At 40.8% G+C, this 13,822-nt stretch overlaps 1 protein-coding gene across 2 annotated transcripts in view; it reads right to left on the bottom strand.

Annotated features, from left to right (window-relative positions):
* Window positions 1-13,822, bottom strand: part of SYNE2 (spectrin repeat containing nuclear envelope protein 2) — a 188,542-nt gene that overhangs the window by 152,095 nt on the left and 22,625 nt on the right. For both annotated transcript variants that reach the window (XM_030482846.1, XM_030482847.1), the window contains exons 3-12: window positions 9,309-9,370; window positions 8,560-8,655; window positions 8,219-8,296; window positions 8,037-8,129; window positions 6,529-6,707; window positions 4,687-4,883; window positions 4,111-4,211; window positions 3,240-3,341; window positions 2,321-2,458; window positions 1,254-1,418 (exon numbers count right to left, since the gene is read on the bottom strand). In XM_030482846.1, the coding sequence (XP_030338706.1) occupies window positions 1,254-1,418; window positions 2,321-2,458; window positions 3,240-3,341; window positions 4,111-4,211; window positions 4,687-4,883; window positions 6,529-6,707; window positions 8,037-8,129; window positions 8,219-8,296; window positions 8,560-8,655; window positions 9,309-9,370 (1,211 nt within the window). The remainder of the gene's footprint in view (window positions 1-1,253; window positions 1,419-2,320; window positions 2,459-3,239; window positions 3,342-4,110; window positions 4,212-4,686; window positions 4,884-6,528; window positions 6,708-8,036; window positions 8,130-8,218; window positions 8,297-8,559; window positions 8,656-9,308; window positions 9,371-13,822) is intronic.

Raw genomic sequence — 13,822 nt, 5'->3', positions numbered from 1 at the left:
GTATACAAAGAAGTATGCTACAAGTTCATTTCTATGTAATACAACCTGCCACAAAACACGTTAATGGAAATGGCTACATCCTGGGGCAGCCCTCAACCCCAAAAGTAGTGCACAGGTTTTAAATCCTTGATTTTGTAACCTTAATACTATTACAGTCAGACAGTTATGAATATTGGTAGGTAATTTCATTGATCTTCAGAGAAAGTAAAGTTTCCATTATAAGGAACCACCTTGGCAACAAGATCTCTACATGAGACATACTAAAACACCGGGGGGGGCAGAATTCTCAGCAGAATGTCTTCCCATCAGGAAAAGTGGGTTTGACAGGAATTAAGTATCTTGGGTTTCTTCTTAAGGAACTTAATGATTTTATCTACATGTTCAATGGGAAAGAAGAAACCCCTAAAACAATGATATCTCTATCTCATTCTTAGAAATGCCAGAACTACTTAGGCTGAACAACAAAAATCATAGATAAAATGGCTAAAGTCTGGCGAACCTGTTACCAGTTGAAAAGCATCAGGAACTCACTGGCAATAGTACAAAGAAGAGATGTTATCAAGCCACTCACAAGAACCTCTATTTCCCATTCTTTCAAATTCTCTTTAAAGACATGTCACAAAAGCATCCAACTTCCCCCCGCTCATAAGAAAACCAAGTACAGCACTGTGATGATCAACAAGGCATCAACGCATCTACTCTCTCCTCATTTTTCAAACTCAAAAGGACATTTAAACTATTATCAGTGTAATGATTTCAAGATCAGAATAAATCACCTGCATGGTTATCAAAATACCTCCTATTGCTTTGAGTGGAATTACAGAGTGATTCAGCAAATACTTAACTTTCAACACACAAACTTCGTGAATTCGCTGGAATGTAACCCTGAGCCCAAGTGCTTTCCTGAACAGGTATGCATTAAGCATAGATTTAAAGATAAGGATGCAATTACCCTGCGTTACTACCTAACAAACAAATGAGTTGCAGGAACCACATAAAAAAGAATACCATAGTTTACTCATTCAGACAGTAGTAAAATTTAATTTCACCCCAGTGAAGTCAAAAACCTTCCTTATAGACTTATGCAGTTATTTCATTACATTCATCATTGTTCAAAGGTATGCTCAGAAGAGCTTTTAATCTTCAGAAGATAAACATATACACACCACTTCCTAAAATGTCAAACAGCAATTCCATAACAAGTGCTTTGCTAGGTCAGACTCCAGCAGAATGTTCCGTTGTGATCAGCATACCTTAAATATTATGATGATTTCTCTGAAGACAAACATTGCTTTAAATGGGTCCTGTAAATCAGGCAAATCTTCTGCCTCCAGATGTTCTACTTCCTGAAGCCAAGCCTCAATGCTATCCAGAGGGGAGGGCAACATCTGGTCTAGCTTCACTTTCCATTCATTAATCTTAAAAAGAAAACCAAATGATTAAATTTCTCACTATTATTGTCTTTCCCATCCCTAAGATACTGATATAAACTCCATAAGCTGATGCTCAAAACATTCCAGGGAAAAAAAACCCCAGCAAAACAAACCAAATAAACACCTGTCACCATTGAGAAAAGGGAACTTCCAATGAAGTCAGCTGCTAACCCGCTATGTTCACCTGAGACCCAGGTTTGCTCTCCAGCCTGTATTCTCTGTAAATACTACAGTAAATTTGGCAGTTGCTGTCCTTGGCTGGTGACCATCTCAAGGCCTAGCAACAGGGAAATATACAGTAAACTACAGAACAGAGGCAAAACAGGGGTGCACTGGACAGCCTTCATCATGGGCCTGACAGGGGAACATCATTTCATAAAGAGCAATTACCAGCAAGGCCCACTACATCCCCACTCATGGCAGAGGAAGATGACACAGTCAAACTCACTGCAAAGCACTGACCAACCAGGTTTCACTGTATCACTATCCATGCCATGGGAAAGAATATATGAACACAATTGTGCCAGCTGCATCATTATTTGAGCCATAATTTTGTCCCAAAAGAACCTTTAAAGCATAAATAGGCCAAAAACTTTGATCAGAAGAGTGCTCAAAGATAATCAGGTGCATGCCATTTTTTGCAGAGGTTTCACAGTCCTGAGGCTCAGGACTCAGAAGGGTAATACAAAGTCACCTTCTGCCTCCTCTCAGGCACTGTACACCACTCAGTTTGTCTGGACTTCAGGTTCAGGGTCAAAACCTCTTTTACCAATCCAAATAAAGAATCATCTTCCCATTTCTCCCTGTGCAAGTTTCCTGGGGTAGACTTAGGCTTCTTAATCAAACACGCTCATGCTGGTAACAAGGGAGCTAAAAATGCCTCTGACCTGAGAGATCAGTTTATCCCACTCTTTTATTATCTGCTGTTGGCCTTCACTCAGCTCAGCTTCACTTCTTTTTGATGACAACACAGGCAGAAAGGGTTTTTTTCCTTGGTTAAATGCTTCGATAAATGATATCATTTCCTAGGGATAAAAAGAAAGATTAATTCGTGGAAGAAGACTTCAGATAGAAGCTCATGGAGCCAAGTACTGCCTTTGAACAGGTTGGTATGACTTCCATTAACTTCAAAGAGTGTGAAGCATGGGAAGGCAAGATGGAAGGAAGAGGTATACTTGTCTCCAGGCAGTATTTGTGTCTGAAATTATAGGTGCCATTCACCAGCAAAATCTGTATTTAATATAATGTCAGTGCAGCCAAGACATGGTTCTCCCCTCCCACCAAGAGAAGGGGAAAATTCCTCCCCTCACTGTCCCCCATGGGCCATTTTATTATGAACTCTGGCTACAATATAAACTAAAGGAAATTTTACTTCAGCACAATCTACAGCAAACATTTCAACTACTACCCTACAACTACTACTACTGTCAGCTGGGTAAAATCTACTGTTATTATTATCACAGAAATTGTGAGGGTAACCCTATAAAGGGCCTATGTGTTGAATTTTGTCCAAGTCCTCAACTATGTCAATTAATTAAAACACACTAATTTACTCTCTCAAAAAAAACCCCTTTCTCTGTTCAGAAACCAAGCAGCATATATCTTTTTCCTAACCATAAGAATTTTATCCTACCCTTCCCTCAATCGTATGAGGGCACTTATCAAATGCGTTGTCAGATTTCCAGCTCTTGTTTCAAAGGTTATTTTATGCTTCAGTTTAGGCAATGAAGATGAAAAAACACTAAAAATGTTCCCAGAAACATACCTTCTTTGCACAGAAGCAGTTAAATATGAAATGAAACTTACTTTGTACTTCTGATAATATGTTTCATTCTCTGTGTCGATCAGCAACTTTGCTAACTTCTTCTCCTGTGCATCCAACCAGCTCATGGCCTCTCTTACTATTTCCTGATAATTAGAGCAGAAAATTTCATTTTCCCGTTTTGAAAGCCTTGTTTTTAATTTACATTGCGCCATAAAACAGCACATATTGAGCATACGATAAACTCTCTTCAAAGCTATTTAAAAACAAACAGTAATTCCTAGGACTCTAATGAATTTGGGGTCAGCCATTATTATAGAGCAAGGCCAAAGTTTTAAACCTGGCACCTTGACATATAAAGGCATCTGAAAAGAGACTGATTGCAGTCCTGCTGAAAGGAGGTTATCGGTGTGGAGATATGTGAATAACTAATTGATACATAAACTCTTACAGGAGAATATAGAGAACAGAAAACTTGTTTTTTTACCAGTGTGATCTGTGAGTGACAACTTCTGTCCACTTTACATGCCAGCTGTTAAATTTGAAGCTGGTTGTTTTGCACATTTGCAAATCTGCCTGCCTCTACTCTAGAGGTAGACAGACTAGACTTCAGAGCACACATGAAAACAACCAGGCTTGAAAATGTCCTTTGTAACAGCTAAACGAAAAAACAAGACAACCTGCACAGCAATTCCACCTGTATCATCAAAAATCTATCACAGTGAGTCTTGACTACCACAAAGGAGCATCAGAAGATTCAAGCCAATTCAGCCCTGTCAATAGCTGAATCAGAGGATGTACTACCAAACTATTACTCAGCTAGGTTAGAAACTGGGCAAAGAAAGTACTGATATTCTTGACATCCATGATGCACGTTCATTTAAAAACGCCTCAGTGACAAACTACACGACATACCTGCATGTCTTCTTCAGACTCAGGCAAATTCCTGAAGTATTGCAAAAACTGAGCCACATAAGTCATGATGGATTTTTCATCTGGATTCATAATGTCAACATCTACAAGAGCCAATACACCATTTACATAATCATGCAGCCTTCTAGGCCTGATCACATAATTACATGCTATACTGCAGTTATAAAAACACATTACCATAAATATGTTTATTTTGCAGCATCTCAGTTAACATACCATTGACAGAAATTAATATGTAATGAACATTTTTTTCCTTGGGAATATTTTAATATAGCATGATTAACAATTGAAAAAGTTTCTCCCACGAACAAGAAAGTTTCATATCCTTTCTTATGCATAATGTTCCTGCATTTACTGCCAATTCAAAAATCCTACAAACCTTAAGTGCAGTTCGTGTTGCAATATAAAGAACCTCAGGTTTGAACACTACAGTAAAGATCAATGTTCCATTTCAAACAAAGCCGTCGGGTTTTTTTTCCTGTATTATAAGTCAACACATATAGGATTATATTTATCTCACTCTTGATTACAATGATTAAAAAAAGGCAAACCATTTACCTTCAGGTTCAAGAAGCCGTGGAATATTCAGCTCCAGTTCTGCAATTCTGAAAGCCTCTTTCAGGTTTTCTTTATTGCTTCTAGCTTTTGCCTTCTCCAAATCAACTAGACCTGGTCGTAAGGTTTGGATAATGGCTAAAAAAGGGAGCCCGCTTCGCCAGCTTGACTTGAAATTGGTCACATTGATAGAGCCGTGCCTATTCCCAGAATGATTAGAAACAAAATGTTATAGCCTGTTTCCTCAGACATGCTACATACAAATATAGAAATAGAACATAAATTCAATAAAATGGAATATGAACCAAATCCAAGGAGTTATTGAGAACTGCTGCAGATGCTTCATCAGACAACAATAGAGCCAGTACTACCAATTGCTATAATTCTATATTTTTATACTGTTTTTGCAAAGTGACTCAATTTTTTTATCTTATATTGCATTCTGAAGATGAACTCTTGCTGATCCAATATCCTTTCTGAACACCACGTTGGAGTATCTATGTATTCTATGGGATGGAAAAACAACTAGAAAAGCACTGAGGAACATGTAGGTATTTGTCTGTGAAGGCACTGAGAACTGGAATCACCTCTGGCATTTTAGAAAATACAGACCTTAAAATTGATCTACTACTGCAAAAAAAGTATTTTTTCCCTTATTTAGCTTAGTGTGTTTAAAACGTCTTTTATTAAGTGGTGCCTGGACAGTGCTCTGAGGTGTCCAGCTCTGCAAACCACAGTGAATTCTGGGACAACTTTCCAGAAACAGCCTGCGTATTACGAGTATGTTATGGAATGGAAAAGATGTGGGGTTTCAGGTGATCAAATTTAGTTACAAAACAACGGGCCAGGACTTACAATATTTTTTCCTTTACCAAAAACTACAGGATTCACTGATAACAAAATCATTCAATGTAATTGCAGTTCAGAAAGGATGCTACAAGATAGACAGCAATATTGCTGAAAAACAAGCAAAAGAAAGAGGAAGATTAAATTGACAGAGAGATGTTTTTTACTTGTCAATCAATCTTGTCCTGATAAAAAACCAGCTAAAAGGGAAACTTCAGTGCCTGAAAACATTCAACCAGCAGAAAGGGGTAGATATGCTGAAGAACGCCTTTATTTACCACTAAGAACATGAAATATTAGTAGGATATTACTAGAACATAAAGCAACCAAAAAGCTGAAGGGCTGACATTGTTGTAAAACATGTTTGAAATGTCCTGGAGTGACACAGGAGCCCTTGAAGAAAATGTAAAGCCTACCCTTGTAAGAAATACCTGCAACTGCTCCAGATTGAGTGCTGTGAATATTCCCACTGAAATCAATAGAGCTTTATGCTACCTGTACATCAAGCCTAAGGAAATACCTTGTTAGAATCGAGGACTAGGACCTCTAGGACTAAGGTCCTTCTTGGGGATCATGCAGTGTTTTGACAAAGAAACACAAGATGTAGGAAACCCAGAGATCCTATATTTTCCATTAAAAAAGAATAAAAGGAATTGAAACTCTGTGAACCAGTGCCAACCATGAGGATTAAAACTAGTAAACATTCCACTAGACTTACTACATAGAAGCTCCTAAAAGGGAAAAGCCAAACAACTCAATTTACATTGTGGTATTTTATTAGTAGGATTAGCTTCACATTATGATATTTAAAGGGCTCATGTCAAAACATTTAGGGCCTGATTGATGTTAAAAGTACTGGCAACAACATCTGAAATCTAAAAGATTTCCTGCTAAGCTGTCACAAATATGTTTAAAAAATGGGGAAATATCACCACATTTAGAGAAAAACAGTAACTACAACGTGTAACATAGTATTTATAAGTCTTGGATGAAACTTACAGTGAACACTGTTCTTTTGCCCATGACAAAAGAGTCTCTGTAGCAGACACCTTCCCCTGTTCCTTAATTTTAGCACTTTTAGCTGATCGGCTTGCATTTGGAGAGGAGTCAACAGCACTTGAACAACCAAGTGAAGGCTGATTGTAAGTACGAGCAAGTGTCCTGGCAAGTTCTTCAATCTATCAGAGATGATGGGAGAGTTAATCAGGCTTCAGTGAAAAATTACCACGACAACTATGGCAGAAAATCACAGAGACTTAGAAAGGACTCCATCGCAGCTGTAAAAGTAGCACTCTGCCCTCAAAGATCAGATCGGGTTTTTTTATCTGTTCGACCTAAATTAATTCACGCTGTATTACCATCTTCATGTGATTGTTTGGCAGGAAATATTCATCCAAAGACTTCCATGTGGGTACCAGCAATGGACCTCTCAACTCAATGCGCTTTTCTACTCCTCCTAGCAGTGAAAGCAGCCTGTGGCAGCTGTGTTTTGTGCTGTCAACAGTATCACATATTAGGCAGGCTCAGAGTTCGCCTGCTCACTTCGAGTGCAGGAAAGATCTCAACAGACCTCAGAGATCTGCATTTGCTTAGAGAAGCTTGGTTTCAGTAATAAGATAATGCACAGTCTATGTGCAGTACGACAATCTTCAACACCGAAGTACCATTACCAAGAAAAATGTGGGCTACAATAATGTTAAAATAACTTTGTTTCTTAGTGCTCTCCTGAGCCCGTCACCAGTTCACACCCAGCACACCCATGTTAATTCACTGCTGTGCTCCTGCTAGAAGATAGTTTGGCTCCATCATTCTCTACAGTCCTACAATATGATTAAAGCAAGGCCATGTGCTTTCAGACATCACCATAAACTCATGCTATGCAAGATGCAAGCTCAGTATCTTATATAAGAAACATCACCGTGACAGCCTCCGTGTTATTTCAGGCACTGGCACTTGCACTGTGCCTGCCAAAACAATCCTGCATGTAAACATTCAGCCTCCAGCTGGTACATCTTTGACCTGGATGTGGAAGAGTGACCACAATGTGAAACTCATCAATCCACATAAAATAAAAGACATCTATATTTGCATTATCTGGTTCCTCTAGTCTCTGTTTCTTGCAATTCCCCCCAGCAAAGTTCCTATGAGGAAGGGTTTGAATGCAGGGTGATATTCAGCCTACAGACCATTATAGGCCTTAGACAGGCAAAGTTTGGCCTATTTTTAATCTGGTTACTTTAAAAAAAAAAACCTCAGTATCTTTTCTCCTTATCATTTGCAGCTAGATACGATTCATCAATCAGGCTGTAATGCCATCATTGCATTGGTGAAGCAGCTAACAGACACACGAAAGACATACTGCTGCATCTCCTCACTGAGCCGTCACTTCCAGATGTCAGAATATAATCTTCTGCTTTGTACTAATCCATCTCTCAACCACGTTAAGTCAATAAATTTTTGTGTTTCTCCCCTCTACTAAAACTCTCTTACATCGCTGAAATACTTACATGAAAATGAAATATAATTGTCCAAATTAGGCCAAGCACAATGGAAGGTTTTCCTTCAATAATGTCAGCAACATGAATATTTATGAGCTTAAGCTACAGGAAAAAAAAGGGTCATTGTTAATAACGAAAATGTTCTACCAGCTAAACTGGCTTTAGTTGTGAATTTGGAAGTTAATACTCACTGATCTGCTCTTTAAAAATGTCAAAGCATTTTCTATGTTACTTCTGCATTGGAAGATATTAAATCCTTTTTCCCGTGGCTGTAAAGCAAACAGAACAGGTTACATCCTTAGTTGTAAGAACTCATTTTATTTTATATTTTGATACAGGAAGTCCTGCAAAGATTCACAAATTACTTTGGATCAACTTATTTCAGTGTGTTTCAGTGTCAGCTGTATAAGTTACTCGCAAAAAGCATTATGATTCCAGAGGGATCATTCATATGGTTACAATTAAGCATATCCAGAAATCTTTGCTGGATTCGATGAAGGATTGAGGTAATAGTTTTATTACTGTGTCTTACCAGATGTTGACCTGAAAGCACTTCCAACAGATCCAAAAGCAAATGTCCTTGCTGTATGTCTGTGTAGAGGTCTGAGATAACATAAGGAGGTGTATGCTGCAAAATAAATTTCCACGCTTGTCACACCATCTTTTGTCATTTTGAATTCAACATGCTACAGAACATCACAGATTACTCTGCCGTAAAAGAAATGTTTACCATCCTTTATTTTTTCAATACACTGAAATATAAATCCTGCATCTAATCAGCCATATCCTGCTTCTAATAACCCATTATTATGTTTGTCTCTTATTCTCCCTTGCCTTGCCTCTGTATTTTATAAAGGTTATTTTAGGCCTCATTTTCAAGTATTTATACTTTTCTAGGAGGTATGTGGCAAAAGACCCCAAAACTCTGACAAAGGGAAAGGTGCAAGGTCCCGCACCTGGGTCAGGACAATCCCAAGCACAAATACAGAATCTCATTAAACCCTGAAACATATGCCACAATCCATCACAAGTATGTTTTACCACAGCAGCAAGAAAAATACTGTTCTCTTCTTACAAAACACCTTACAAATGCCCTTGGACAATCACCAAAACAATGCTGTTGCACCTATAAAACAAATGCTTTCCAGGGGCTAATTTTTCCAGGCAGTACCTAAAAATCTTATATTAATTTTGTTTATTCCTAAAAGTTTTAATCTCCAAGCAGCACACCTGAAGCAAAAAGGCAAAAGGCATGTCTTTCCTAAAGAATCCCTTTATTACCTTTGCCAGTATTGAATTTATCCAGCTGGTGAAGGTTTTCTTCTGTGTAAACTCTCGCTGCACTGAGGAGGGGGGGGGAAGAAAAAAAATGGTTAACGGAAAAAATTACCTGTTTTTATTTCTCTTTCTCAAAAAGATACATGGCATCCATCTCAAATCTAAGATCCATTCTTCCAGATATTAAGTGATATTTAATATCAGTTTTTTTCAACTCTTATTTTTGAGCTGATATTTTCTTGCTTGCAGAGATGCTACTGCAAGCACCTCTACAACCAGCAAGCATACTTCTACTGAATGCAGCAAAGAGCAACTAACGAAGGTTTTCTCAAAAGCTCAGGAAATGCAAACAGTGGTGTAAACACGTCATTCTACAGATCAATACATCTAGAATAACTCTGTCTATTCCTAAGTGTTTCTCGAAAGACGCAAGGGTATCATCAGTACAAGATCCATCTTAAAATTTGGGAAAAGCCATTAATGGGGTTGGGTGAAGAGACCAATATATAGGCTGGGGTTAGGTGATAAATGCAGATCGGTAGGTGAAGCCACAGAATGGGATGTCTTGGCTAACCACAGGGCTGGAGAGAGTTATTAGGCTGTCATCAGAGAATATACCCTCTATATCCTTTTCAGTGCTGGGCCCTCCCTAGGGTATACAGACCATTAATCTGACCAGAAAGGGGCACACAGGGTCTTAGAATAGAAGGGAAGAAGAAGGAAGCTCTTGAACTCATGCCCCAATTAAAAAAAAAAAGTGAAATGGGACTCAAAGTGTGATCTGGTCATGCAGAGATCCAGCTCTTCACCCAGGTCCTTCAGGCTGGAACGCAGGGATGAACTACCAGCAGTTGTGAAGGAAGATAGGAAGTTGGTTAAGCCCATGTTTCAAAAATCAGAATATTTAAACTGCTTCTTGCACCAGAGTAGAGTTAAAGAGAGGAAAAAGCCTTTCTCCATGGTCTGTGGGTAGCAGAGATGAAGAAAAGTCTGGTTCCCCCAAAAGATGAAGCAGAGTGTGAGCAGCAGAAGCAGACGAGACCAGCTCTCCATTCCCGTCCATGGTCATGGCCTGTGGAACACAGCCCATGTTCCCTCCCTAAAAACCCACCCCATTCCCAAGACACACCACCACCAAAACCACACATTCCTGCTGAACGCCTGTAAACAGGCCTGAGGTAACAGCAGGAGGTGTCAGCCCTGAGGTTACACCCCTCCATGCAAGGCTACAGGCAGCTGCCCCAGGGGTCAGCCTGCGATGCTCCTGTCTCTCACTGCAGGCAGTGAAGAAGCAAACCCTGAGAGACAGGAGAGGTAAAAAGCAGAGAGCAAGAGCAAGCTCCTCTCCCCTCTGTGCCAGGCAGCAAGAGGGGCGGCATGAGGCAGCCTGCAGTGCAGGATGAGGCTCTGGGTAATGGCAGACACAGAGGCTCTGAGCTCCTGCATACAAGGAGGCAGATGGGCCATGGGATGCCAGCCCTGCCAGCAGGATACAGGAGGACGGTGCGCGTCCTGCACCATGGCCCCAGTGCAGCTCCCTGAGGAGCTGCAGGTGGTCGGGCAGTGTGCATGGCCCAGGCCTGGAGAAAGGTGGTGGGCAAGGCAGCTGCGGCAGTACTCACTGCCCACCTCCCAGCTGAGGTTGATCCTCCCACTGCAGGGGAGGCGCAGCTGGAGACTGACAAGGCCATCAGTTTGCAAGAAGAAACAAATCTGGGAGATAGAATGGGAGCAACCATCTCTTCTGCCTCTGAAAGCATGCTCTTGCACAAAAGATTAATTTGAAGGCAAGTTTGACATCATAACGCAAGTGCAATGCCACTCAGCAATAGACATGGATGTTTTTGTAGGCCGGCCATGATGAAAGATACCAAAAATAGCAAGCCCTTGGGGAAAAAACAAAAATCCTGACTGCTCTGCCCATGAAAGTGAAAATGCCACTCAGAGGAAAATGGGCCACGGTTTATAACTCTGGGAATTTGGCAACCACAAACCCCAGTTCTGGGTGGCTTTTCACCATCCAAGATGGCCTGAAGGACCTGCGACACAGAGCTTCATTAGCTCGTCAAGCACCGCAAGCTGTGTAAGGATAACACAAACTCCTGCTCCCAAACCCACCATCCAACTCACAGACCTCCTGCTTCACCAGGCAGGTGAGCGGCAGGAAAAACATTCACGCATTACACTGCATGAAGGGCTGGTTTGCATCCTATAGCTAACACATCTTTCAACAGTCCTCCTCTAATCTCCACTACTGTGATCCTATCGGAGCTGAAACAGTCAATTTCCCCGACTTGCTGAATTGTTTTGTGCTTGTTTTTAAGTATCACAGAGACTGTGATGAATTGAAAGATAAGGGCAGTGCTGAAGCCATGAACAAAAATGCAACCTCAAAATTCTGTTTTGTTTGGAAAACAGAAAATAAGTGCAACATGACACACAGACCAACCAGCATTTCAGTGCTCACAAGGAGGACATAAATAGCACGGAGATAGTGGCTTCATGTTAGCACAGGGCCCAACCACACCCTTTGGTTGAATACGCATGCGGGAGCCATTCCAATTACCTAATGGGTGATTATTGAGTAGCTGTGCTCAATTTTATCAGGCAGGCAAGGCTGGTATTGCTGGCACTTGAAAGGGATGGAAAACAAATATTGACTGCTTTGCCTGAAGCCAGTGATTCTTCCAGCTGTAGCTCTTGCTAAACACACACTACTGCTACTGATTTAGAGAACTTGTTCTTTGGGTCAGCTACAGAAAGAGGGTTAGGATAAGGATGTTCAGTCTTGTTTTGGTGAAATCTCTCCCTACTAACTTGCTACATTATGCAATATGGACCAGATACTCAAGTGTTGATTCACATTGGCAGCTCTCGGGCAAATGTCTCACCTGGTGAAAGTACAAGGTGGTTATTTCACTGCACGCACCTAAGCACACCTTAAACCCTCCCCAAGCTACAACCGCTGCCTAGTGCAACCCACCAGGCTGCTTTCCAAGCATCTGCTGCCTCAGCTGCAGTGTGGCTTATTTTCCTACCCAAATAAATAATAGTAATAAAATCTCCTCCTGAATTAATAACAAAACTCCATGCTTGCCAATATTTCCCCAGACTGTAGAGCAGCACTCGCTGTTTCTACCCAGACCACACAACCCACAGCTTGGTACAGAGGTGCTTCTGTCACCATGGTAGGCAGTCGTATTGCAATTTTCAGGCTGAGTGTGTTTTCCCTTCCAGCTCCCATCTGACTCTACTGCTCAGAGGCGCTAATGATTTAATCAAGCTCTCAAATTCTTATCTCTACCACGTGGTTAATTAATACAGATTTTTATTTTTATGAGGATGAATGGATTCTTTGTTACGCCTTTTTACAGGACTCTAAGTGACCTTGGTTTTCTCTTGCCCTAGTTTTCAAAATGTCACTGACCCAGAATAAAAAAAAAACCACTATCAAAAAACCTCTGACAATTTCATTCACTTTGGGCCAGAAGTCACCAAGTCAAAAAGTGGACCTAGAGAACAAGGCAAGAACCCGCTAAACCACCCAAAATCTATCACATTTCACCCTGTGTTTTAAAGCTAATCTTCAGAACAACTCTTTAGAGAGGAATAACACATAGAAGAAGTATGTTACATAGGCTAGCCAAAAATCAACACACACTGCTGGACACTGACTGTTTTATCCAGTAATGAGCTATCAGCAAGTGCTACAAACCACACTAATCATTAAGGCCTGCAGCATGGAGGGTCGGCAGGAACCACGGCAGTGCTGAGCTCTCCCAGGAGGAGGGCAGCAGCACTGCCAATCACGGTTTTACTCTCAGCCTTCCTTTAACCACGATACAGAAAAGCCAGACTTAAAAATTAATCTCCTCTTCTCTGTTGCTTTTCATGCCTCCCTTTCTGAGGTGGGAGGTGGCAGCCCCAGGGAAAGCACCATCTCCTCCCTCAGCAGGGAGTTGGGGGAATCAAACTACAGCAGAACAGATGTGGCTTGTCTGTCCACACTCATCAAGCAACGTCACCAAATGGCAAAGAAGTTTTCTTCTATTGCAAGGACTGGTGCATCACTGCCAGTGAACCATTTACAACTGCGAGGCTTTTTTCTTTCAAACAAATTTTAAAAAATTAAATCGTTATTTGAAATTAATGAGCACAAGTCTATCTGTCATCTTCTCATCTCTGTGTCGCCAGAAGGAATAACCTCTTGTGTATGATATTTTTGTATCTTCCTTTCACCATTCAGGTCAGCTCAGGCTACATCTACAGTAGCAAGCAGTGGAGCTCAACAGGAACAGATCAGCAGATCAAAAGAGCTGGTGTTCAGGACGTAGAGCACTCACCCACATGTGCGGGGAAGAAAGGTTGTGCTGGACTAGCTCTAGCCTGAATGTCCACAGATAGCCATGGAGTGCTCCATCCTTGGAGCATTTATTTCAGTTTCATCCCAAATTACCATTTCCACACCCCCTGACGGCTCAACAAAATGAAGCAAAGCATGGTCAGGAGGGATAACT

The sequence above is a fragment of the Strigops habroptila genome, chromosome 4, assembly GCF_004027225.2.
Source record: "Strigops habroptila isolate Jane chromosome 4, bStrHab1.2.pri, whole genome shotgun sequence".
NCBI classification, from domain to species: domain Eukaryota; kingdom Metazoa; phylum Chordata; class Aves; order Psittaciformes; family Psittacidae; genus Strigops; species Strigops habroptila.
Note: the sequence above shows the minus strand (reverse complement) of the source record. Positions and strands in the feature narration are given on the sequence as shown.